The sequence below is a fragment of the Aspergillus ochraceoroseus genome (assembly GCF_002846915.1).
Source record: "Aspergillus ochraceoroseus IBT 24754 chromosome Unknown P175scaffold_1, whole genome shotgun sequence".
NCBI classification, from domain to species: Eukaryota; Fungi; Ascomycota; class Eurotiomycetes; order Eurotiales; family Aspergillaceae; genus Aspergillus; species Aspergillus ochraceoroseus.
Genome location: NW_024468476.1, coordinates 3,167,827 through 3,188,825, shown reverse-complemented (window position 1 = coordinate 3,188,825; position 20,999 = coordinate 3,167,827). Strand labels below are relative to the sequence as shown.

Below are 20,999 nucleotides of genomic sequence, written 5' to 3'. Positions count from 1 at the left end.
TCAAACCCCCGCCAACCAGTGTTTCAGCAGTTCCAAGTCATGACGACGGCTCCTTATCGAGTACACTTCATCATGACTTTGGAAGTCCCTATCTTCTACTATATTATCAATTACAATTGACTGGAAGGTCAACTGATACCAGACCTTGGCCTGGCAATTATTCATCCACAATTTCCCGAAGCATTTGATAAGAGATGGATAGGATAGGTACCTATCTTCAGGTACCTAGGAGTATACAGAGTAATACTGATAATCATAGTCTGGGCACCTCTTTCAACTAAAGTAAAGTTCCTGCAGGTCCAGACAAGGGTCTTACTGCCCCATCGCGATCACCAAAAAACCGGAAATACAAAGAACTGGTAACTAACTAACTATCCCAACTCATAGTTAGATAAAATGAGTCAATTGATTAAGGAATGACGAATCTCTCTGTCGATTATCATTCCCATTCCCATTCTGGAGCCGATGGCGGAGCAACGGTGGCAACTGAGAAATACCGTCACGGGTGTGGAAAAATAAATCCAAGGATTTATTCAACCTCACACTATTCCACTTTGGGCTGACTGCACAGACACTACAGTGGGGCGTGGGGATCTGGGACCAATCAAAGAATGACCCGTTGGTACTATTTCCAGGACGCATGACACCAGTCCCAAGGTTGAAGCATCAGAAGGCCAAGGTGTGGTGACTAATAGCCAATCATCTGCTCTGTTCGGGAGTTTCTGTTGGTAAGTAACTTCCAGGTTAACTCCTTAGCGAAGATAACCATGATGGTATGACAACTCCATCCTAGTTGAGATCTGTCATGTTGTGGCAGTTGTGCTTACTCCGTAGGGACCCTGGAGCTCGCTCATTATAGTGATCCCCGCGTTGTAGGTACCTAGTAGCCTTTCATTCAGATGATAGCCAGCGAAGGACTTCTAAAGACAACAGTTGTGAACCCAGATCTGTCCAGCGCAGAGATGATCAGTTGGCTTACATTCGTTCCTGCCTGCCTGCCAAACCCCCAGTCGGCGGTGAGGATGACGCTTGGGCCATTGCGGCGTTAGTGTCATCTTGACCGCCTCCTTCGTCCTTGCAGCTGTACTATGTACACTGTACTTGCGTGTCTCAAATCATCTCCTGCCATCCTATCCTCCTCCATTAAGATGTGGCTTGTGTACATGAGACGAAGAAGATAGAGGTGGTCAGGGATTAAAACCAACGAAAGGGATATACGTGGAGGATGGTTGGTGATAGGTGCGGAAGAGGCTTCCACTCTCCGATCTCATCCTATCGGGGACAGAGATACATACAGAGATACATAAGGTACAGGAATTCCTTGATATCACACGATGCGCTGGACCACACCATTAATCTCCTTGCCCTCCCCCCTCCCCTGGCAAGTCTTCTTCGGTATCTCACCCGGACCCTCTTTCCGTATCCCGCGAGTCGGTGATCTGAGGGTTTGAGCTTCTACAGAGTACTAGTTTTCTCGGATTCACGCCAGTCAGTCAGCTGGCGTTGGCATCCGGAGTCGAAGAGGAGAACTACCAGCCGGGATGGGATGATTCCCATTTATGAAAAGTGGAACGGTTTGCTATGACCATGCTTCTCATCGTCGCCGATAGCAGGATCATATCTCTGTTGTGGGTTCCAACATCGAGGGATAATGATCTTAAGTGGTCTGTGAGTCTGGGGTGCATACCTACCTCTCAATATGAATATCCGTCAGCAGTGCCTGAATACGTCAAGAAACGAAATACTCCCGATAACAAAGACCCGACAATGCAAGAATGAAGATGAAGTAAATGACAGGTCCAGAAATGCATCCATCCTCCGAGCTACAGCCAAAAAGGGATCGATAATACTTTCCCTCCTTTATTTACCCCGCACGATCTTCACGGAGGCTTGGGAGTGTGATGGGCGAGTCACACGTTCGACAAGGAATGTTCACGCCAAATGAAATCCGACAGATTCCTGAAGTACGGAGTTCTGTGGAAGTAAGGGGGGATCGAGACCGAATGGAAATTCCTCCTTGTATGACATTGCGTTTCTTGTACCACCGCTTAACCGGGACGGGACCTGGGGGTAGTAGGCGGTTAGTGGTGAGATTTTGTCAGTATGGCACCATTCCCAGCCATTTACTTACTAGATAGTTACTAGATAGTTACTAGGGAGTTACAGAGTAGATTTCATTAGAGATTCCCCGGATTTTGCAACCACCTGACATGACAAGAGTCACAGACAGGAAATCGAAAATTTAGACCAAAATAACTTCCTTCCTTCCTCCTTTGTTTCCTCTTTGTTTCCTCTTTGTTTCCCTCTTTGTTTCTTACTAGTTGAAAATACTACATCCTTCAGTGTTGGGCACATACATATGTAGAATTGTAGATACTGGTACTCCGTATATATCTTTGTTTCCAAACCCTAACCCTGCGCCCCGAATCAATCCGTAGCCGCTAGTTTATATTTTTCTGCCTTGTTTGCCCCTGTCACCCCGTAACCCCATTCATTCATGATTCATTTCGTGGAGGATTCGAACCCTGCTTGATCACTCACTAACAATTGGTTAAATAATAGCGCTTTGCTTGACGGTCAGATTCGACTTATTTCAATGACTACCCTGCGGCAAGGTCCGATGCAGACAAGTCACAAGTATCAGGGAGTATACAGGGGAGAAAGGCCACTCTGGACAGCACGGATAGGGACCGGGTTGGTACAGAGTAGCTGGTTAACTATCTGTACTGGCACATATTTCTATATTTGGTCGTAGCGCCTCTGCGAGGTTAGAGTGTTGGAAAAACAAGCCGTTTCCCTTTTCCATTCGGTGCCGGGCTGCTACCGTTGGAGTGAGAGCATCGATACTTAATAGATATCAATAACATAATCTGACTCGACGCTATTTACAATCGTAGGTGGCTCATTCGGGGGTATATGGGCGACATTATACACAAGGAAAACCATCACAGCCAGCAGATAGAAAATATTCAAAGGCCGATTTTCCCTTCCACTCGTGTAGATGATATCGGGTCTTCGTTGGGAATGCAGATGAAGAAAAAAAAAAGGGGGGGGGGGGGATGAGGGCGATAATGATAAAGTATCGCATTGATGTTTCGTGTCTGTAGACTATAGAGCCCATTCATCGACATTATCAGAAGAGGTGATGAATGGTTTATCGATTTGTTTAATCGCGTGATCACCACAGAGAATACTACTAGATGTTAGCATAAAATTCTAGTACAGTAACCCCTCCCCCCCCCAAACAATACTCACCAAGCTTCTGCTATCAGGCCGTCTAATTCCCTCACTATCTCCTCGCGACGAGAAGAGGGAATATTACCGCCGTTCAACTGTGTTTGCAAATCGCGAATGTACTTCCTCTTCCCCCCTGCTCCTTCGAGTACTTCCCGTCCAAGGCAGTCGCTATGGAAAGCATGCTGACAAGGGAAAACGAAGAACTGTCTGCTAAGGACAGGAAGTGAACAGAGCCAGCATTTCTCACCTGGCTCAACAATCGCATATCGTGTATCTAGAGCTGCGATCTCTGACCGGATTTGACGCGCGGTTTGCGCGGAGTTGTCCATTTCCTGACGTAGAGTATCGATGTGTCGGGAGTAGTCCTCCAGGGCGCTGCAGATCTCGTCCTTGAAATCGTCAATGACGACAAAATCGGGGAAGAATGGAATCAGATCCTCAATGCGTAGCAATTCGCATCGACGGAGGAACTCAATGGCATCCTTAATCCCTGTACCTGGCTGCCGGATCTTCTTCTCGGCGACCAGAAGCCAGAGCTTCTTCCGGAGTTTATTGTTTCCTTCCGGTCGGTCGGCAATTATGGCCGCCAGCTCAATATCTTCGTGTTCCAGGGCCAGCTCAACAGCCTGCAGATATTGCCCCATGGCACTATAGATATGAATGCATGACTGTATCCGTTGATGTTGAATGCAAAGACGAAGAGCAAAATCAGCATCATATGGAGGCGGGGAGGACGATTGCGACTGGAGATATGTGAGAAGCCCTGCTTCAGAAGACGCAGGACTAGAAGCATGGATCGAAATGAGAGTATTGTGTACAGCGGCTGAAGGTCTTGGATGATTGAAGATTATAAAGTTCAGGTATCGAACCGCTTGATTCTGATTCAGCGGACCATTTACGGATTTATTGTAGTTCAACAGCGCCGGTATGAGCTTCTCCGGCTCAAGGTTAGTTTGTCGCATCAGAATGTCAACCAGCCCAGTTGCTGTATGGGTCATCAAAACACTGCTGTGTTTGTAGAATACCTCGGGCTCACTCTGTCTCTGGAGAACGTTGAGAGCTTCTGCCCAATTTTCACGCTGGATCCAATACGACAGAACATAGTTATGGTCGTTGATCGCAGTCGCAAAGAACAACAGTTCTTCCTCACGACCATGGCTGCTAATGATATCGTACACCGTCTTTTGATCCAGGTCAGACTTGTACTTGGTCACAAACTCTTGAAATTCACTTCGAACACTACGGAGCTCATTTTGGATCTCCTCAGTGCTTGCCCCCTGCGCCAATTCCGCTTTGGTAGTTATATTATCGTCAAGAGAGTTCAACTTTGTCATGAAAACCTCTATCAGCCAGCTTGCGACCATGGTCCTTTGCATTGAAGAGGATTTTTTATACACCGATAGCTGGGACAGCAGGTACTTTCGGAGGGCATCGTGCTCACCACGCTTGACCAAGGTCAGGCATACTTCTTCAAACCCTTTACTACTCTTGCCCCAAACCTTGGCCGCTTCCAAATAACGACCCTTGCTGGCAAGAAAGTCACCGGAAGCCGTTGCAACGGCATCCTTTTGAGCACTAGTATGGGCATACTGGAGAGCCTGGTCGAACATCTCTTTCTGGAGGAAAAATTTCCAGACATCTCTGTCTTCATCTTGCACACAGACTTCAAAGATCTCCCGCTTGGTAAAAAGCCAATACGTCTGTTTCATTGCATCTGTCAAAAGACCTAATGCACTCTGCCCTGGTTCGAGAACCAGTTGATCGTAGACAATTTCTTCGCTCATACGGTTCACAGCAAGCACTCTGCCTTCAACAAGGACCAACACGTGCCACTCTGAGAGTGTGATGGCCGCGATTGGATCTTGAATCAGCTTCTTGCCACCCCGAGAGGATTCGGTAGCCGGGAACATGGTCCGCGGAAGCATACTCGCATTCTCAAACGGCTGGCTCAGCTTTTCCAATGAATATGGTAGTCGTCCATGATACACGCCTTGGGAAGTAAGCCATGCAAACTCCTTCTCGAGTTGGCCATCCGCACCGGGAGAATCCGCGGCCGTGGGCGAGGTAACCAACACCGACGGTGCGGAGCTAGATGGCTTTGCAATCTCATGAACTACGGGAGTTTCTCTCTGGAAAAGGTCGGCATACACGGGGCCCCCACCTTCCTTGCCCGACCTGCCAGTTCTCCCTAAGAAGCACGATAACCGAGCATGTGTAGCCACCAGCACCCGTCTCTGTTCGCCTTTAACGGGCACTGATTCAACCCAGACACCTGTCACGGGAGATCCATCCGCGGTTCGGTAGATTGAGCTGGCATATCTCTCCTCGCGGCGATAGAATTCAGTTGACGGTTCAATGTAGGCCTCCCAAACCTGGCCATCTGTCGTACCCAGCAAAATTTCTCTGGTAGAAGCTGTCGGCAATGAGGGATTCCATGCAACATATTCGATCGAAACACCCTTGAGGCGCGACAATAGCTTGGGCTGCCTTGACTGACTGTGTAGGTAGTAGTTCTCGCCTAGCGTCGTGGTAATAATCAGGTGGGATGCTGACGGGTCGAGGAACATCCGACGAATGACTCCTATCTCTGACGATTTCTTTGGGAGGTCGATATCTAAACAGAAATTAGTTGGCATCTCAAGGCACCGGGTTCCCGCAGCTCCCCCGTAACTATTGTTGTAGGGAGCAGGGGGCCACCATACCATCAATATCCTCAGGGGCATCCAAGTCAATACGGAGGATGCGCCCTGTAGCCAGGGCCAGAATGAGAACATTGTTGGCCACTTGCGCAGCAACGAAATCGGCAGCCAACGAGAACTGGAGCTGGACGTTTCGAACCTCGAACATGGGGGGGAAGGAACCTGGAGGTTCAATCAAGTTACTGGGAGCGGCATAACCGCTGGATACCTCCAGCGCCATGATGCGCCAATTGTATCCAAGGGTTCTATATCATATCTGTGCGGGAGAGGGAGTTGTTGGCATCAATCGCGGGGGAATGCGAAGCTTGACAGAGGTCAAGGTGAAAGGAGGAGCTCCGTGTCCAGCGGAGCAGTAGATTGATTGCCTGAGGCACCTTGCTTAGTCAGCCGTGATGTCACGTTCCTTTTTACTTGTAACTTGGGAGACATTATCTGGCAGAAACAGCAGCTCGGATTTCTCTCAAGAGTCTCATTTTGGTCTTCATTATCTATATTGTGTGATGCCCGCATCATGTACAATCGTGCTTCGCAAACACGACCCCAGTAAACATTATTTGTGGTTCATCAGCCGGACTGATCCCCATACACGCAATGCAAATGTAGCAAGGGAAATAAATTCCAAAGAAGAAAAGCAGTGTACAATGTCCCCCCCCCCCCCCCCCCCAAACCCTTACATAACCACACATTCACGATCCAGTTTCCGTCCGAGCTTATCTTTCGACTTCTCTTTCATCTTGTCCTTCTGTTTTTCCAGGATCTTTGTCCGTCTCGGACTCTTGTCCCTGCTCTCGCCGTTGGCGGGGACAAGTTTCTCAACCGTGAGTCCGCCAGAGTCATTTTTGGCCAACTCATCATCGTCGTCATCAATCGCAAAGCTATCGCTCACGATCTTGTCTCTGCTGAGCCGTCCAGCGAAACGCGAAAACGTTGCACTGATCCGGTTCTCGCTAGCTTGGCTTCCCGCTCGGCTTCCAGGATTTGACCTCGTTGCTCGAGAACCGCGCCGGGAAAACGAAACCGAACCTCTGCTTTCATCATCCCTCGCAAGAAGCTTGGGTGATGTTGACGGAACAGAGCGCATTTTGAGATCCACAATCGTACTTTGAGCATCAACTAAATTGCTGGCGGGCCCAGATCCTTCCGGGACAGTAATTTCGAGGCTAGGGTGGCTAGATTTGTATCCCCCAGGAAGCTGAAGAGCCTGCAATTTTGGCGAGAGATCTCCCAAGTCCAGTTCTTGAATTTCTCCTGAACCGACAGAAGACGGTGGATTGTTGAAAAGGTTGGCCGCGGCTGCGTCTTCATCAATTGGCAAGATCTGATAAAACAAAAGGTAGGGCGATTCGTTCTTCAAGGCTTGCTCAATATCCACAAGCGTCACCCGTTCTGCGGCCAAATCATCGAACCGCATCCAATATCTCGGGGTATCTAGATGGAGTTGGTCTGAGGTATGGGTGCTTAAAGGGGGAGCGCCAGCACTGGTGCCTCGGACAATGGCGATATAATGCCCAGAATCAACCGAGTTACCCCTGTGGCAGACAAGCGCCTGTAAAGATAGTTTGAAATTACCGCATATGGGGCCATCTTCATCCATATTATCATCCTGGATAAAGTGTGGTAGTCCAATCTCGGTCGGAATATCGACGAATGTGTTTAGTCGAATCGCTTTGCCGTTCGGTAACACGGAGTAGCGTTTCAGACACATGCCCAAGATCGGTCGCTTTGAGGAGAAGTGAGCTGCAACCTGCGTATCATTCATCGGAGTGTTGACGGTATACCATGCTACAACACACGTCAGTATTTGGTTGTCAGATGTTCAGGTTGCGAAACAAGACTCACGAATTAAGCTGAAGAACTGCCATGCGGGCATCATGACCTCCTTCCTATACGAGCCTTGGCGTTGCGACGAGATGACCCCATCCTTGACATCCGGAATATACTTCTCCTGAATGATGCTGCTGCTGCGATACCTAGGAGGGGGATCGGAAAATGCGGATTCCATCATCGGAGAGATTTGGGTAACCGTAGGGGTCAATTGCGTTGGAGAAGATGAGGTGGGTGTGCTCAATTCCACAGTTTCGACGTGGGCACAGGAGCCTTTCACTAGCGAATCCATAGACTTGGTTGATCCAACAGTATTGCGGCGCTCCAGGTACCGTTTCACCTCGATCCGGTTATTGAAATATGATTCCAAACAGTCTTCTAAGGTCACAGTCTTTCCGTCAACTGGCTCTGGAATTGCAACCTCCAACAGTCTTTCATTGATGAACCGGTGGTCATCATTCACGTCCTCTTTCCCAAAATGATAAATATCCATCTTGAGGGTAAGGAGAGGTAGCTCTAGTTTTTCTGTGATAAAGGTAAATGCCTCCGAGGCGTCTTGTTGGCACAGTTGCGCTGCATCCTTCCAACCGCATTCAGCGAGCGATTCTTGCAAATGCTTTGTCTGTAAGAGAGGCCGTTGCGTTAGCTCTTATTCCAAATGTAGAGGTTAATATGCCGGGGACACGTACTAGGTCCATCGTGATTAGTTTTCCTGATCGTAGTAGGTTGACCCAAAGTCTCAAGAGCATTGAAAGTTTCCGACGCGGCCCATCATTAAAATTTTTGTACAAGATACCCTCAAAGCAATCCAGTCGAGCAAACATCGCAAAGAGCAGCGCATCGAGGTAGCATGTGACTCCCTCACGGTTTTCCGCCCCAAGCAACTTGGTACTGGGAGAGTATCCCTTTATGATACCTTCGATTGAATCTTCAAGAAGCAGGAGAAGCTCAAACGCCTTCTCCACATCCCCCTGGGCATACGGCGATTGTAGTGCATAGGTGCAATGTTCCTCCTTTATGCCAGTGATGCCAAGCTGAGAAACTCGACGTTCTAGAGTTTTGATCTGACCCGTGTTAGTGCCCCGCGCTAGAAACGACAACGCAGGAAAAGAGGAAATATGGCGAAACACAGCCTGCGATATTAAACACCCTTACCTTCTTCTGCAGCTCAGTAGAATTTCCAGCGGTGTCTGTGGATGAAAAGAAGCCGTGCAGGTGGGGTTGGGAAAGCATATGTGACTACAAAAGCGTGTCAGAATCAGTATATGCAGAATAGAAGGGAGCACTGCTGGTAAAGAAGCATTTTGTCACCGCACCTCGTCTTTTGCATGTTTTCCATATCCAGTGTTGCGTTCACGCCTGGTGAGAAACCTATGAATCCCACTCATCTTTCAGGAGGGGTTGGGAAGTCGACGAAGGAGGAATTAGGAGTTGCGCAGTCGAGGGAAAGGGCATGAATCGACATGGGGAAAGGACTAAATTAAAGACCCTAAGCAGGCCCCAGAATTCTAACCCACGAAGTAGTGCAGTTCTTGGGTGATATGCCTGTGCATATCAGGTGGTGGCCTCTTCTGATCAATTTGTTAGGAGTGATGGTAAAGAGTCAGTTGTATCCGTCAGTCCCCTAGGCACCAGCTGAGCCAACCCAGTGACATCACGTTGGTTGCTCGCCTAAAAACAAAGAAAATATCTAGGACAATGGACATTCTAAAATGAAATAGAGGAGAATACACCACTAGATGACAATCTGACTGGCTGCGAAACAATCTCCATCTGGTAGAATTTAATCTAATTTTTTCCTTACGAACTGCATGTATAACTACAAATTGCGCCGATCTCCAGCAGTCACCCCACCCCAGCCCGGGAGCCTAAGGCCATAATTCAGTGCCTGCTTGCCTGGTATTGGTGCCTGATGTATCAGGTCATAAACACCCACGTGATTCCCTCCAAAGTCGCCGATCCGCGAAATTATTTTTGGCTCTCCAGTCAAGACGAGTGAGTCTACAGCAACCACCACACACTGGAGATCTCAATGGCCACCAGCGAGACATCAAGATACCTGGCAAGGTCATTGCCTCGGGCAATCGTGCCCTCTCCCCGCTCCCAGGGCTTCTCCTGGCGGCGCAATGTCTCCGATCAAGCATCGGCCGCGCTCAACGAGCTGGAGTCCGAAAGCTCTTTAACCAGCTCGACACTGGGAGATGCTGCAAAGTCATTTAATCCAGCTGCCAGAGCCAGATCAAGGAAAGCCCAACTCCCACGCAGTCGGTAAGACATCCCACCCCAGAACGCTTTCTTTCCTGTTGTTGTTTCAATTTTTTTTTTTTCTCTCTTACCTTTCCAACTTTACCCTGTCCCCGTACTCATCTCATCATCTTTTGTTTCCTAGATACCAATTTCGATCACCCAAGTATGATCGTGGTCCGCTTCATCCCCACAGACCCCCGCCACCCTCTGATCCATCCTCTCGACTTTTCGTACCCGGTCCCTTCTCCCTCCCCAGAGTAGAACAGACCTACCAGTCTACCGTCGCTTCCGACATCCTCACCCTCTGCTACGTCCACAACCCGCCGGGTTTCAAGCCTCCAGTCAAGGCGCCCCGTCTCCGTTCATGGGACGACAGCTCTCCGTACCACCAGAACCGTACCCTGCGCGGACCTCGAGGCGGCGATGTGCTCCGACTCCTCCGCAAGCCAGTCACCTTCAACAATATCCCCAAGCTCGAGCGGATCACTATCCACAGTTACGTTAAGCAGGCGGCTACGGAGAACTCTTCGTGGATTCACATTGCCGGTATGGCTGTCCAGGCTATCTCGAACGTCCGGGTACAGACATATAAGTCCAAGACCAGCGTTGCCACGTGGGGCATTGCTCCCGGTAGAGACACCGTGGCCGTCAAGGCTGAACTCCGTGGAGAGGACATGGAGCATTTCTTCGGCAAGCTGGTCGATGTTGTGATGCCCAAAATCAAGGACTGGGAAGGTGTCAAGGGTAGCAGCGGTGATAGCAGCGGCAACATCACTTTCGGTTTGGAGCCGGAAAACGTCGCTCTTTTCCCCGAAATAGAGGTCAACTATGACATGTCAGTGCCTCTTTTTTTTTTTTCTTTTTTTCTTCTTCTTCTTCTTCTTCCCTCTCCTTCTCCCAGGTCTCTTCGTGATGAAGGCTAACCGATGTTGGATAAACAGGTACCCACCCAAGATGATCCCAGGATGCCATATTACAATCCACACCACCGCTAGAACTGACAAGGATGCCCGACTCCTTCTCAGCGCCATGGGCATCCCATTCTACGGCAAACTTATCGACTAAACGTTGATTGCTGCCGATGATACTCGCTTGTTTCCTATAGAATTGCCACCGTCTGCCTCAATTATACTTGCACCTTGGATGTAACGTGACACACAGTGTGGCGCTTTGGTCGTATTCCTCATGTACATTATTATGCTCTGTTTTAGTAGTACTCCAATTGCACAGATTCTTATTACCATCTACATTTTTTTTTTTCTTTTTAGATCGATAAAAACGCACACTACCTGGCTGGCTTCAGTCACGATGAAAATCCTACCAGAGAACTAAAAACAGGATCCACAAGTACAGATATTCGATGGACTTTCATTATGCGTTGACTATGCTGCTGTAAAGGGGCATATATATGTGTGCGCCAGATCTAAAGACATTTGAATTCTGTGCACCACCGCCCGGTAGACGGAATCAAGGCAGATGCAAAAAAAAAAAAAAAAAAAAAAAAGGTGTGTTTGGGAGGAAAAGGAGGGAAAGGGGGTAAACAACCAGAAAAAGTATCGGGGTATTCCAATCTTCAAAAACAAAACTTGAATCAAAGGATATAGAATAGATACTCTTGTCTCTCTCTCTTTCATCATGCGAAAATAGAGAGTGAAGAGAGCTTTAGTTCAGGGTTGTAGCTAGGAATGGAGACTTGAGAAGCTCATCGGCATCTGGCCGCTTTTCATAGTCGACCTGGAAGGTCATATCCAAGAAAGCCACTGCATCTTTGCTCGCGTGATCGGGGGCGGGAGGTCTGGCCTGGTTGCTTCCGATAGCGAAGATGGCTTGAAGCTGGCTGCAATCTGGAAAAGGGTGAGCTCCGATGAACATCTCGACGACAAGGCAGCCAAGGCTCCAGATGTCAGCCTTTTTAGTATGAGCTGTTTGTCGAACCACTTCCGGCGCCATCCAATAAACGCTGCCCTGCAGCGAAGGTCGGTGGAGATGGCCGCCGCCACTGCTTGCTCGGGACCCAAGAACCGTGGAGGCCTCGACACGCTTGGAAATACCAAAATCGGAGATTTTGATGCCACCCTTGTTGTCTACGAGAATGTTGGCACCTTTGATATCACGATGGATGATATCTTTGGAATGGAGATACGAGAGACCAGCCAGGATCTGGCGCACAAAGTTTTTGATCAAAGGTTCCTGGAAGGTGTTGTATTGTTTGAGCATCGTGGCAATGGAACCTCCGGGCACATATTCCAAGAAAATGTTCAAGTATTGATCGTCTGCCGTGGTGCCCAGGTACTGAACAATATTGGGATGGTGGAGGCCCTGCAAAAGGTCAATCTCATGCTTGAGGGCGTCGACCATGCTGTTCTTTCGTTTGTCAAATTCCGTGCCCTTGGTTGCGGACGGGATCTCGACTTGTTTGACAGCCATAAGCTCGCCGGTGATCGAGTGCAGAGCAAGGAAAACACTTCCGAAAGAACCTTCACCAATCAGCGAGCCCTTCATCCAATTGGCAAAGTTGTTTCCGGCCAAGAATTCAGTTAACCCATCGTCTTCCTCTTCTCCGTCTTCGGCCACCAGAACACTGAGTCTTTCATTGAACGAGCCACCATCAGTTGCAGCGACACTCGCGTTTTCATCAATAAGACTTTGACGGGAAGTGCTAGGATCATCAGATCCACTGTCGAAGGAAACATAGGATTTGCGATTAGGCTCAATGGGTGATTCTTCTTGAAGAGGCTGAAGTGAACTAGAGGCGATTGAGTCCCGGTACGTAGTCGAGGGAAGGCTAGGTCTTGTCGAAATAATGGAGAGGGGACGCGCGGCTCGAGTAGGTGGTGCGCCATTGTTGAGCCAGGTGTCTGCAATACTCGGGATAGGGGGCGCATCTCTCAAGCTTGATGCATAGCTTGTATTGCTGAGCACGCTTAAACGACTTGCAGCCCGGCTTAAGCGTTGCGATCTACGGACGGACATACGCATAGTCTTCTCGATATCCTCCCGGTGATGGCTGGGGAAGTAGGACGTGATCTCGTGGATGATCATCTCACTCGGGGGGCGAGCACCAAAGAATGATCGTAGTTTGTTCGAAACCAAGCGCTCAGTAGCTAGCGAGGGTCGCATGTCGTAATCTCCAGGAGTCTGGTTATGCCGAGACGATACTGGCGACATGGGTTGCCTGATACTATTCCAAGATTCACCGGTAAGTTGCTGGATCTTCATTTGGTTCCGCATATTTGAGCTGCTCAATGCGTTCATATGTGCGACTTGGCTTTCATCCATGGCGAGCTGGGAAGCACGGCGAAGCTCGTCAGCATCGGGCTCTCCGGCATGGATCTTGCGGAGAATGAGCCGTCCCCGTTCAGAACGATGGGAGCTTTCACAGATATCTATGAGCTCATGGTCTGCAAGTTTCCTACAGTTAGACGGGTCAGGGTCTAGTCCGTCTAATATATAAAAGCAGTAATTGCGGTACTGATGCTCTGGAAGCTGGAGCTTCTTCAGAACACAAAGAATGATTTCATCAGCCGTCTTGCAGTTTCTGATGTCCAGGACTTTGGTCTGTCCACCAGTATATATCACTCTGATCACGGGTGAGTTTGGCAAAGGGCCCATTGTTAAACCATCAAGACTAGGGTTCTGTCTCAGATGCGACGCAGTCTTCTGGCTATGTCCAGTCTCCGCGGGGGTTCCAGGATTTCGACCAGAGCCAGAACCACTGGAAAAATAACCTGGTCCTTGTTCTTTTCGCGCGGTTTCCATGGGGCTGGCGACGTAGCGCTGAGCTCGCAGCGGGGACCCTGGCCGCGACGAGGGTCTCCCATAGCCATGGTCCCCTGCACGAGACGAACGACGACCACCTGAAGTCGTCTGCTGACGGGTAATAAGTGGTGCGGTTTTGTGATTGACTGCTTCCAGGGCCGCTAATTGTCGCTGTAAGAACGGGGGAGGGGGGTAAGCATGTGTATTGCGAGAGAGAGAGAGAAGGAGGGGTAGCAGCGTACCAGATTCTTTTGTTTGCGGTTCGCTACTGATTTGTTTCTGAGTTGTTTGATAGCAACGAAAATCCGGACCCGATCACCTATCTTCTTAATACCCATCTCTTGGAGGATCTTCTGGTCACACTCGATCAGGTTGTTACCGTTAAAATTATTCGCTAGGCGCGGTTAATTAGTTGTTGTTCTTCTCAACAAGTCAGAGAACCGGATCAGGTGAGAGTGTACCTCTGAAGAGTGCTTCATACTGGTGGCAGTTGATGCTATGCAGCCACGCCACTACTTGCTTTTCATCCCAGGACCTAGTACGAGAGTCAGCTATCCCACACTCATCTTTGCGCAAGGTGCGATAGTTGAGAAATTTTACCTAACAGCATCCAGTCCGTCATGAGCCTCGGAAAACTCCGACTCCGTGGGGCTCGCATATAATCCCCCAATCTGCGGGTCTGCGAATGTAGCAGTCTTCTGTGGTCCAGTAAGATAGGACGTGGTTGGCGTCGGCATACCCAGGGTGCTTGCGTACGGGGGGTTCGATGCCAGCATGGTGACGGTTTATTGTAAAGCGCGAAGAGTAGATAGATGCGGTCGGAATAGGCAGGAAAAGAAAGTACCCCAGGAAGGTTTTAGGAGAATTAATGCATGGTATACCGCGTCCTAGAGGCATGGGATACATCTTGTCAGTTCTTGCCCCCCCCCCCCCCCCCTCATGTCCAATCGGGGTAACCTGGAGACAGTCTAGAGAGCTTACCAACCAAATGCAAGCCAGATTAAGGGAATTAAAAGTTTAAGAAACCAAACAGAAGCCTGCCGATGAACACAGTTATACTCTGCTGTCCCGCCCTTGTTGAGTCTGGGCCACGCTAGAAATGAGGCTGATGATCGGCTGCGGTCATTGATAGATTAGGCCGATCCCAAAGAGGAAAACGAAAAGGAGAAGCCTGGATTAAAAAGGGACAGAGGGGGGAAAGGGAAGAGAGAGAGAGAGAGAGAAAAGGAAGAAGAAAAGGAAAAAGAAAGCCGATCAACAGCTGAAGATGGGAAGTAAGGTGGAGAGAGAGAGAGAGGGAGAGGAGGGTGGGGGGAGGAAGGAAAGGATAGAGAGTAAGAGAGACAGGAATCTGTTAGGAGAGACAGACAGAGACAGAAAAGAGAAAAAGAGAAAAAGAAAGAGAGAGAGAATCAATTCTGGAATCTGACATCCAACTCACTCCAACGAAGTCTCAACACAACTCGGTTTCAGTTTCAGTTTTGGGTCCCTTTGGTCAGGTGACGGATGTTCGTCAACCTTGCCTTTAATCGGTCTGGATAGGATGCGACTGGTGTTTTTCTGGCACGTCCTATTCTATTTCTTTCTTCTCTCTCTCTCTCTCTTCTTTCTTTCTTTCTTTTTTTGAATTCATCTCAGCAAGGGCATCCACTGATTTGCCCAGGAGTCAGATCTGAAACAATAACTGGCGGCACCCGTCAGACTATCACCCGCTTTTCTGAGTTTACTCGGCTATTCTTGGTTCTACCATGGCCAGTAGATTCTTCTATTCATAGTTGGTTCCAAGGTACACTTCACTTCCTTCTTTCCCAACAAAAGCCCATGTTTCCATATATAAACATTTCTCTAAAGTGGTCAGGAATAGGGGTTTCATGTTGCAGTATACTCCGTATGCAGCGATCGAAAAAGTGGAGATGTGACAATGTTCACAGGCTGCTGACATCCACCAAGTCTGTCTGCGTGTTTCAAGCGGGTCTGGAAACCGAGGATCAAAAGCTGTGGAAGAGGATGCCCGACAGACCAGTTCCAGATATTCCAACCGAGGAGGGTCCTCCAAAAGAAAAAAAGGAGGGATATACATAGTCTAGTCCATGCATTTGGAGACCAAGTAAACTACCTACTGCATCCTGAAGGTGGGTCAATCGAGAACGACTGGGCGAGAATTGCATGAGGAACACAGTAGATCTTGAGATTAGTTAGTTAGGCCATGATCAACGTAGTCAATAGAGTATCCCAGTCATTTGAAGTTCCAAACTGTCTCTCATAATTAAGAGAGGTGTGCCTTAGGCAGGAGGAAAGGTTCCGAGAGGCACGTGACCCTCCCCTCATGACCCCACAGTTTTTCTTCCCCGCTCGCCTGTTATCCATCTGAAGACATGCTCCAACTCCAAGGCTGTTCGCCATGGACGACGAGAGGACAGCTTCGGCAAAAGTGAGGAAGAAGTCTGCCCCTGCCCATCGGAAATCGCTATCTTGCGAATATTGCAACAGATCTTTCGCTCGTCTGGAGCATCTTCAGCGCCACCTCCGCACCCGTTGAGTTAACCCTGATCCCCCCCATATGTCCAGACAGCGTGGCTTTTCACATACATACACACACACACATATATATATGGCTAACTTGTTGCCCTCCCCCCTCTAGATACGAAGGAGAAACCATTCTCGTGTGATATATGCTCCAAGTCTTTTGCCAGGAGGTGAGTTGCCATCCACGCGGCTTCCAAATGTGACCGCACTAATATGGTGGGATTGATTTTTGCCAGCGATCTCCTCGTACGACATGAGCGTCTAGTCCATCCGGCCGAGGCAGCAGCCAATCGAGAGCATCGCAATCATAGCAACCACGATGTCTCCCAGGCCCCCCCGTCAATGATTCAACCTTCCCATCATGAATCCCGAATGCTAGAGCTCGCTGAAGCCGTTCCGCCGCCCCCGCCCGAGGTGCAAGTCCAGCCTCCTCCGATTGTGGAAACAACGCACTTTAATCCCTCTTGGGGATATGATTTGAACCTTCTCTCCCATGCGGCTAGCCATGTCGCCCTAGAAGGCCAACAAGAGAGCCTGGAGAGTATCCGGAAGCCGCCGCCAGCCATTGCACCCCCTCCACCGCTCCCTCCTGTCCATGAAAGAGCCCTTACCGACAATTATGGAGTCGAGCCCTCAATTCTAGACCTCACTGACCTTGGGGATCCGGTCCAGGATTTTACCGTCTTTTTGGAGAGCGTTGGCTTCTCCTCCGATTGGGATTCGGGGGTGTTCTCCACAGTAGAAGAACCTATCTTACCCACCACTCTGCCAATGGACTCGAAAGGAATGATACGCGACTCTTCCAGACTCGGTCCCGATGTCATTCATGATCCTAGAGCCGCTGCCGATGAACCACCGTCGTTTTCCAATTTTGGTTCCCGGCTTCCGTCTCTACAGCCAGAAGCCAACGACGTGGATGATCGTCTGGGCTTCGCGGATGAAGGCCCCCGTCCCGCTTGGGACATATCCAATGCAGATCGTCAGGTTTTCATTTCAAAACTGGAAGAGTTTGCCTACATTCTCCCCAAAGGCTTTATTCCACCATCAAGACATGCTCTATCTCGCTTCTTTGCGGGCTATATCAATGGCCTCAATGAACATCTTCCCTTCATTCATGTCCCAACATTGTCGATTGCAAAATGCTCGCCGGAGCTTACACTAGCACTCGCGGCGGCAGGCTCTCACTACCGATTTGAGAATAGCCGTGGAATCGACCTGTTCCACGCCGCAAAAGCCATCCTTCTGGAGCGCCTGCAGAGGAGAGATAGTAAACAAGTTCCTTGTCCAACATGGAATTTCTTATCCCCCCAATCGGGCTTCCATAATTCTCGTGGATCATCTACCACCTCGGCCCAGGGCAACAGCCCTTTTCAGCAACATCAACACCAACAACCCCACATGCTCTACCCGTCTGATCCTTCTGGTTACCCACCAGAGGATTCAGATGCCCACATGGAAGTGATCCGAACTTTCTTACTCCTGACCGTCTTTGCCTCTTGGGAGCGACACCCCGAGCTCTTGCGGGAGATCCTTTCCCTCCAGAGTACTTTGGCCAGACTCGTCCGAGAACATGGTCTCTCTGAGCCGACCATGAATTTGGATCCCAATAACTGGGAGGAGTGGATTCGAAGAGAAGGGAACCGACGCACAAAGTTAATAGTCTACTGCTTCTTCAATCTTCACTCAATCATGTATAACATTCCCCCTCTCATCTTGAACGCGGAGCTCAAGTTGAATATGCCATGTTCCCACGATGTGTGGAAAGCAAATAACGCAGTCCAGTGGCGACGCATTGTTCGGACCAGAATTGGATCGGAGGTCCCATTTCAGGAAGCGTTCACAAAGCTCTTCCTTAAATCTAACAATATCTCCAAGTCTGCCCCGATTTCACCCCTCGGGAACTACATCTTGATACATGCTCTCATCCAGCAAATATTCTTCGCCCGCCAGCTTTGCCTCTCCGCCCCCAATATGCAAAGTACCAGTCTCAGGGCTGATGACCTGAATGCGCTGGACGGCTCGTTAAGCTCCTGGAAGGCGTTGTGGAAACACACCCCTGAATCAAGCATCGATCCTCAGAATCCGGCCGGTCCGATTGCATTCACATCGACCGCTCTTCTGGGTCTCGCGTACATCCGATTACATGTGGATCTAGGACCCTGCCGTCACCTCGTCACTCAAGACCCACACGAGATCGCCAGGGCTCTCAGCGAATACCCGCCCATCGTACGGAGCCCTCGGTTGATTATGGCTCTGCTGCACTCTGCACACGCTCTGTCAATCCCGGTCCGCTTAGGCATTGACTTTGTGGCAAGAACGCATTCCTTTTTCTGGAGCATCCAGCACTCTCTGTGTAGTCTGGAATGTGCATTCCTCCTAAGCCGGTGGCTACTATCCATCCCGATGACACAAGCCGAGCAAAGGCTTTCGGAGCATGAAAGAAAGTTGCTCTTGTGGATCAAGAGCATGATGGATGAAACGGACATGGCGGTGGACCCACCGGGCGCGCCTGATATCGACTTCATGGCCAACCCTTACAAGGCAAAACAACTCAGTGTGGCGATTGTCCGTGTCTGGGCGAGGACCTTCAAGGGAAACACGAGCTGGGCGATAGTTGACCTGGTCGGTTCCAGCCTTGATGCTTATGCAGATCTTCTTGAAGCTCAGATATAAAAAAAAAAAAAAAAAAGCATCTTTGCCGTCTGCTCGTTCAGATCAAAGTTCGCCTTTTGTGTGACCTCTTGTATGGTAAATGATGATGATGATGATGTTGCTGTTGCTGTTGTTGTTGTTGTTGTTGTATACCCTAGTCTCTACGGATATTGGTTTATGGTTTATTTTCTTCTCTGTATATAGGTATGTCTCTTTTCAGGAGGATCTTTTTTTTTTTTTTTTTACGACATCGCTTTATTCTTCTTGCGGCGCGGTTTAATGGTTGAGTTGGGGTTGGAAAGAAGAGCAAGGAGGGATGGACGTTAGCTCGCTACATTCTCGTTCTTCTATTGCTCTGTTCTCTCATTTTGTTATATGATAACATACGCGATTTATGATTTTTTATTGTTATGGGTTAAATCGTTTTTCAAAGCAATTGACGTTCTTTTTTTTTTCTTTCCCTTTCCTATTCCAATGTAAGAGAGAGGGGGAAAAAAAAGTCATCCAAATGATTCAGGAGTAGTCAATCATCATCATCATCATCATAATCTATTATCTAAAATAGCTCATCTCATCTCATCTCATCATTATATATACCTTCAGAGTAGGTAGTCATTCCCCCTCATTCAAGAGTCAAGATCTATTCCCGATTCTCCCGCGGTTCGTCACACTCGCCGGAACAAACCGCAAAGCAGACATGGATTTCTCCAGCTCCGCAATCTCTGCATCATGGAGCCCGGGCTCCGGGGCTGGCACAGGAAGCGAAATCGAGGTCTGTCTGTGTCGTAATCGGCCTTCTTGGGGTGAGGACGGCGTAGCTGATAGTCGGCGTCGATGGGTGTGCATTGATCGGAGCATGGATGTTTGTTTGTCAACGCCGTCGTTTACTATGTAGAAGTTGTAGGTCTGTTTTGTAACTATTAGTTGGGGCTAAACTGAGCCGGGTGGGGTTTGGAATGAAGCGGTGTAGCGAGTTAAATGCATATGGAGTGTTGTTGGATGGAGTAGAAGTATCTTGCAAGAGAGAGAGAGAGAGAGAGAGAGAGAGAGAGAGAGATGGTAAATGGTCATCCTACCTTGGGAAACATGTGTTTGTCTATTAAATGCATTCTGCGTTTCTGGGGCGTAGAGCACTTCCGTTCGCAATCTTCAATGAAACATCCGTACTATCGTGTGAAGTATTTCGGAGATGAATAATCGTCAGTCGCGCCTTTTTTTTTTTTCATCTTCTCTCCCGGTAGTCTCAAGATACAAGGCAAACCCTACAGTTTTCTCCCCCCGTTCCCTCCTCGAAGCGACCAACGGATCATGGTTCTCTTCAATATGCAAATTCAGAAACCTGTCCGTGGGGAAATTCTTCCCACATTCAGAGCACCGGTTGACATGCGATTGCAGGTAATGCACCTCGTAATCCTCGTAGGAGGAGAAAGAGAGAGTTTCTCGATGAGGGGGTAAAGAACAACGCATCACTGTAGCGTTGCTAGAGGGGGTTAGGAGATGGATCTTGGTGCGTCCTGATTGTGTAGAGGATGTGAGAGATTCCGGAGAAGAGGGTCTTGATTGTCGAATCTCTTCAGATGGGTCAGCAGAAGGTGACTGCGAGCTTCGAGAACGTTTGGCCATATTGGTCTTCCCCTCACAGGGATTTCTGCAGCGATGATAGGTCACGTCGGAAGGGTATGATGAGGTTAATATACCGCAGAAAATCCGATAGTTTGCATTGTCGGAAGAGACCCCTTGAGGGTTAGCTGGGAGGTATAGTCTCCGAGGATATCCTTGCAGAGATTATTTGGATGAACAAAAGATTGTAAATCAGACAGATATCGAGAATCCATCGAGATCCCAGAAAATACAAAAAGATGTACAAGATATAGATTTAGAAGAGATCAGGCGTATTACCACCATACCAACGCAATACACGCCAATACGGTACCGTACGAGGCCGATAACGCAGTGGCTAGTGAGGGGCCAGCCACAGAAACCACCGAACCAATCAGCATGCGACAAGCCACAGCAACCCCGTCTGTCTTTTTTTGGACATCGTCAAATAGTTCC

The 20,999-nt window shown here is 48.9% G+C and overlaps 6 protein-coding genes across 6 annotated transcripts; 2 read left to right on the top strand and 4 right to left on the bottom strand.

Moving 5' to 3' along the window:
• Positions 1-3,047: 3,047 nt before the first annotated feature.
• Positions 3,048-6,540, bottom strand: P175DRAFT_0520612 (vacuolar protein sorting protein DigA). Its single transcript, XM_040899159.1, has 3 exons — positions 5,940-6,540; positions 3,256-5,851; positions 3,048-3,193 (listed from the first exon to the last, which is right to left on the bottom strand). The coding sequence occupies exons 1-3, from the start codon at positions 6,154-6,156 to the stop codon at positions 3,109-3,111; spliced, it is 2,898 nt and encodes a 965-aa protein (XP_040756122.1). The 5' UTR covers positions 6,157-6,540; the 3' UTR covers positions 3,048-3,108.
• Positions 6,541-6,606: 66 nt separating this feature from the next.
• On the bottom strand, positions 6,607-9,148 carry P175DRAFT_0489823 (ubiquitin C-terminal hydrolase family protein; the record flags this gene model as incomplete). Its single annotated transcript, XM_040895763.1, has 5 exons — positions 6,607-7,718; positions 7,776-8,382; positions 8,450-8,893; positions 8,916-8,999; positions 9,077-9,148. The coding sequence occupies 5 exons, from the start codon at positions 9,146-9,148 to the stop codon at positions 6,607-6,609; spliced, it is 2,319 nt and encodes a 772-aa protein (XP_040756121.1).
• A 547-nt stretch (positions 9,149-9,695) lies between these two features.
• P175DRAFT_0497847 (mitochondrial 54S ribosomal protein uL5m) lies at positions 9,696-11,250 on the top strand. The gene is made up of 3 exons (XM_040896375.1): positions 9,696-10,028; positions 10,150-10,842; positions 10,949-11,250. The coding sequence occupies exons 1-3, from the start codon at positions 9,793-9,795 to the stop codon at positions 11,070-11,072; spliced, it is 1,053 nt and encodes a 350-aa protein (XP_040756120.1). The 5' UTR covers positions 9,696-9,792; the 3' UTR covers positions 11,073-11,250.
• A 419-nt stretch (positions 11,251-11,669) lies between these two features.
• Positions 11,670-14,542, bottom strand: P175DRAFT_0428262 (STE11 family mitogen-activated protein kinase kinase kinase; the record flags this gene model as incomplete). Its single annotated transcript, XM_040893295.1, has 4 exons — positions 11,670-13,937; positions 14,009-14,160; positions 14,228-14,301; positions 14,367-14,542. 4 exons carry the CDS (start codon positions 14,540-14,542, stop codon positions 11,670-11,672), a joined length of 2,670 nt encoding a protein of 889 aa, XP_040756119.1.
• A 1,625-nt stretch (positions 14,543-16,167) lies between these two features.
• Positions 16,168-18,965, top strand: P175DRAFT_0506319 (FTFMHR domain-containing protein; the record flags this gene model as incomplete). The annotated part of the gene is made up of 3 exons (XM_040898184.1): positions 16,168-16,300; positions 16,408-16,462; positions 16,529-18,965. The coding sequence occupies 3 exons, from the start codon at positions 16,168-16,170 to the stop codon at positions 18,963-18,965; spliced, it is 2,625 nt and encodes an 874-aa protein (XP_040756118.1).
• A 469-nt stretch (positions 18,966-19,434) lies between these two features.
• P175DRAFT_0497844 (uncharacterized protein) lies at positions 19,435-20,735 on the bottom strand. The gene is made up of 3 exons (XM_040896374.1): positions 20,211-20,735; positions 20,021-20,110; positions 19,435-19,850 (listed from the first exon to the last, which is right to left on the bottom strand). Exons 1-3 carry the CDS (start codon positions 20,565-20,567, stop codon positions 19,578-19,580), a joined length of 720 nt encoding a protein of 239 aa, XP_040756117.1. The 5' UTR covers positions 20,568-20,735; the 3' UTR covers positions 19,435-19,577.
• Between the last annotated feature and the right edge of the window lie 264 nt (positions 20,736-20,999).

What these genes read in the sequence shown, in the direction of transcription:
- P175DRAFT_0520612 (XM_040899159.1), bottom strand. Translation starts at nt 6,156, where the DNA reads ATGGCGCTGGAGGTATCCAGCGGTTATGCCGCTCCCAGTAACTTGATT. An exon ending in TGCCCCTGAGGATATTGATG is followed by an intron (nt 5,852 to 5,939) that starts GTATGGTGGCCC and finishes ATTTCTGTTTAG; the next exon opens with ATATCGACCTCCCAAAGAAA. An exon ending in GGCCTGATAGCAGAAGCTTG is followed by an intron (nt 3,194 to 3,255) that starts GTGAGTATTGTT and finishes AACATCTAGTAG; the next exon opens with TATTCTCTGTGGTGATCACG.
- P175DRAFT_0497844 (XM_040896374.1), bottom strand. Translation starts at nt 20,567, where the DNA reads ATGGCCAAACGTTCTCGAAGCTCGCAGTCACCTTCTGCTGACCCATCT. An exon ending in GGGAACGGGGGGAGAAAACT is followed by an intron (nt 20,111 to 20,210) that starts GTAGGGTTTGCC and finishes TTCACACGATAG; the next exon opens with TACGGATGTTTCATTGAAGA. An exon ending in ACAAACACATGTTTCCCAAG is followed by an intron (nt 19,851 to 20,020) that starts GTAGGATGACCA and finishes GTTACAAAACAG; the next exon opens with ACCTACAACTTCTACATAGT.
- P175DRAFT_0497847 (XM_040896375.1), top strand. Translation starts at nt 9,793, where the DNA reads ATGGCCACCAGCGAGACATCAAGATACCTGGCAAGGTCATTGCCTCGG. An exon ending in GCCCAACTCCCACGCAGTCG is followed by an intron (nt 10,029 to 10,149) that starts GTAAGACATCCC and finishes TTTGTTTCCTAG; the next exon opens with ATACCAATTTCGATCACCCA. An exon ending in ATAGAGGTCAACTATGACAT is followed by an intron (nt 10,843 to 10,948) that starts GTCAGTGCCTCT and finishes TTGGATAAACAG; the next exon opens with GTACCCACCCAAGATGATCC.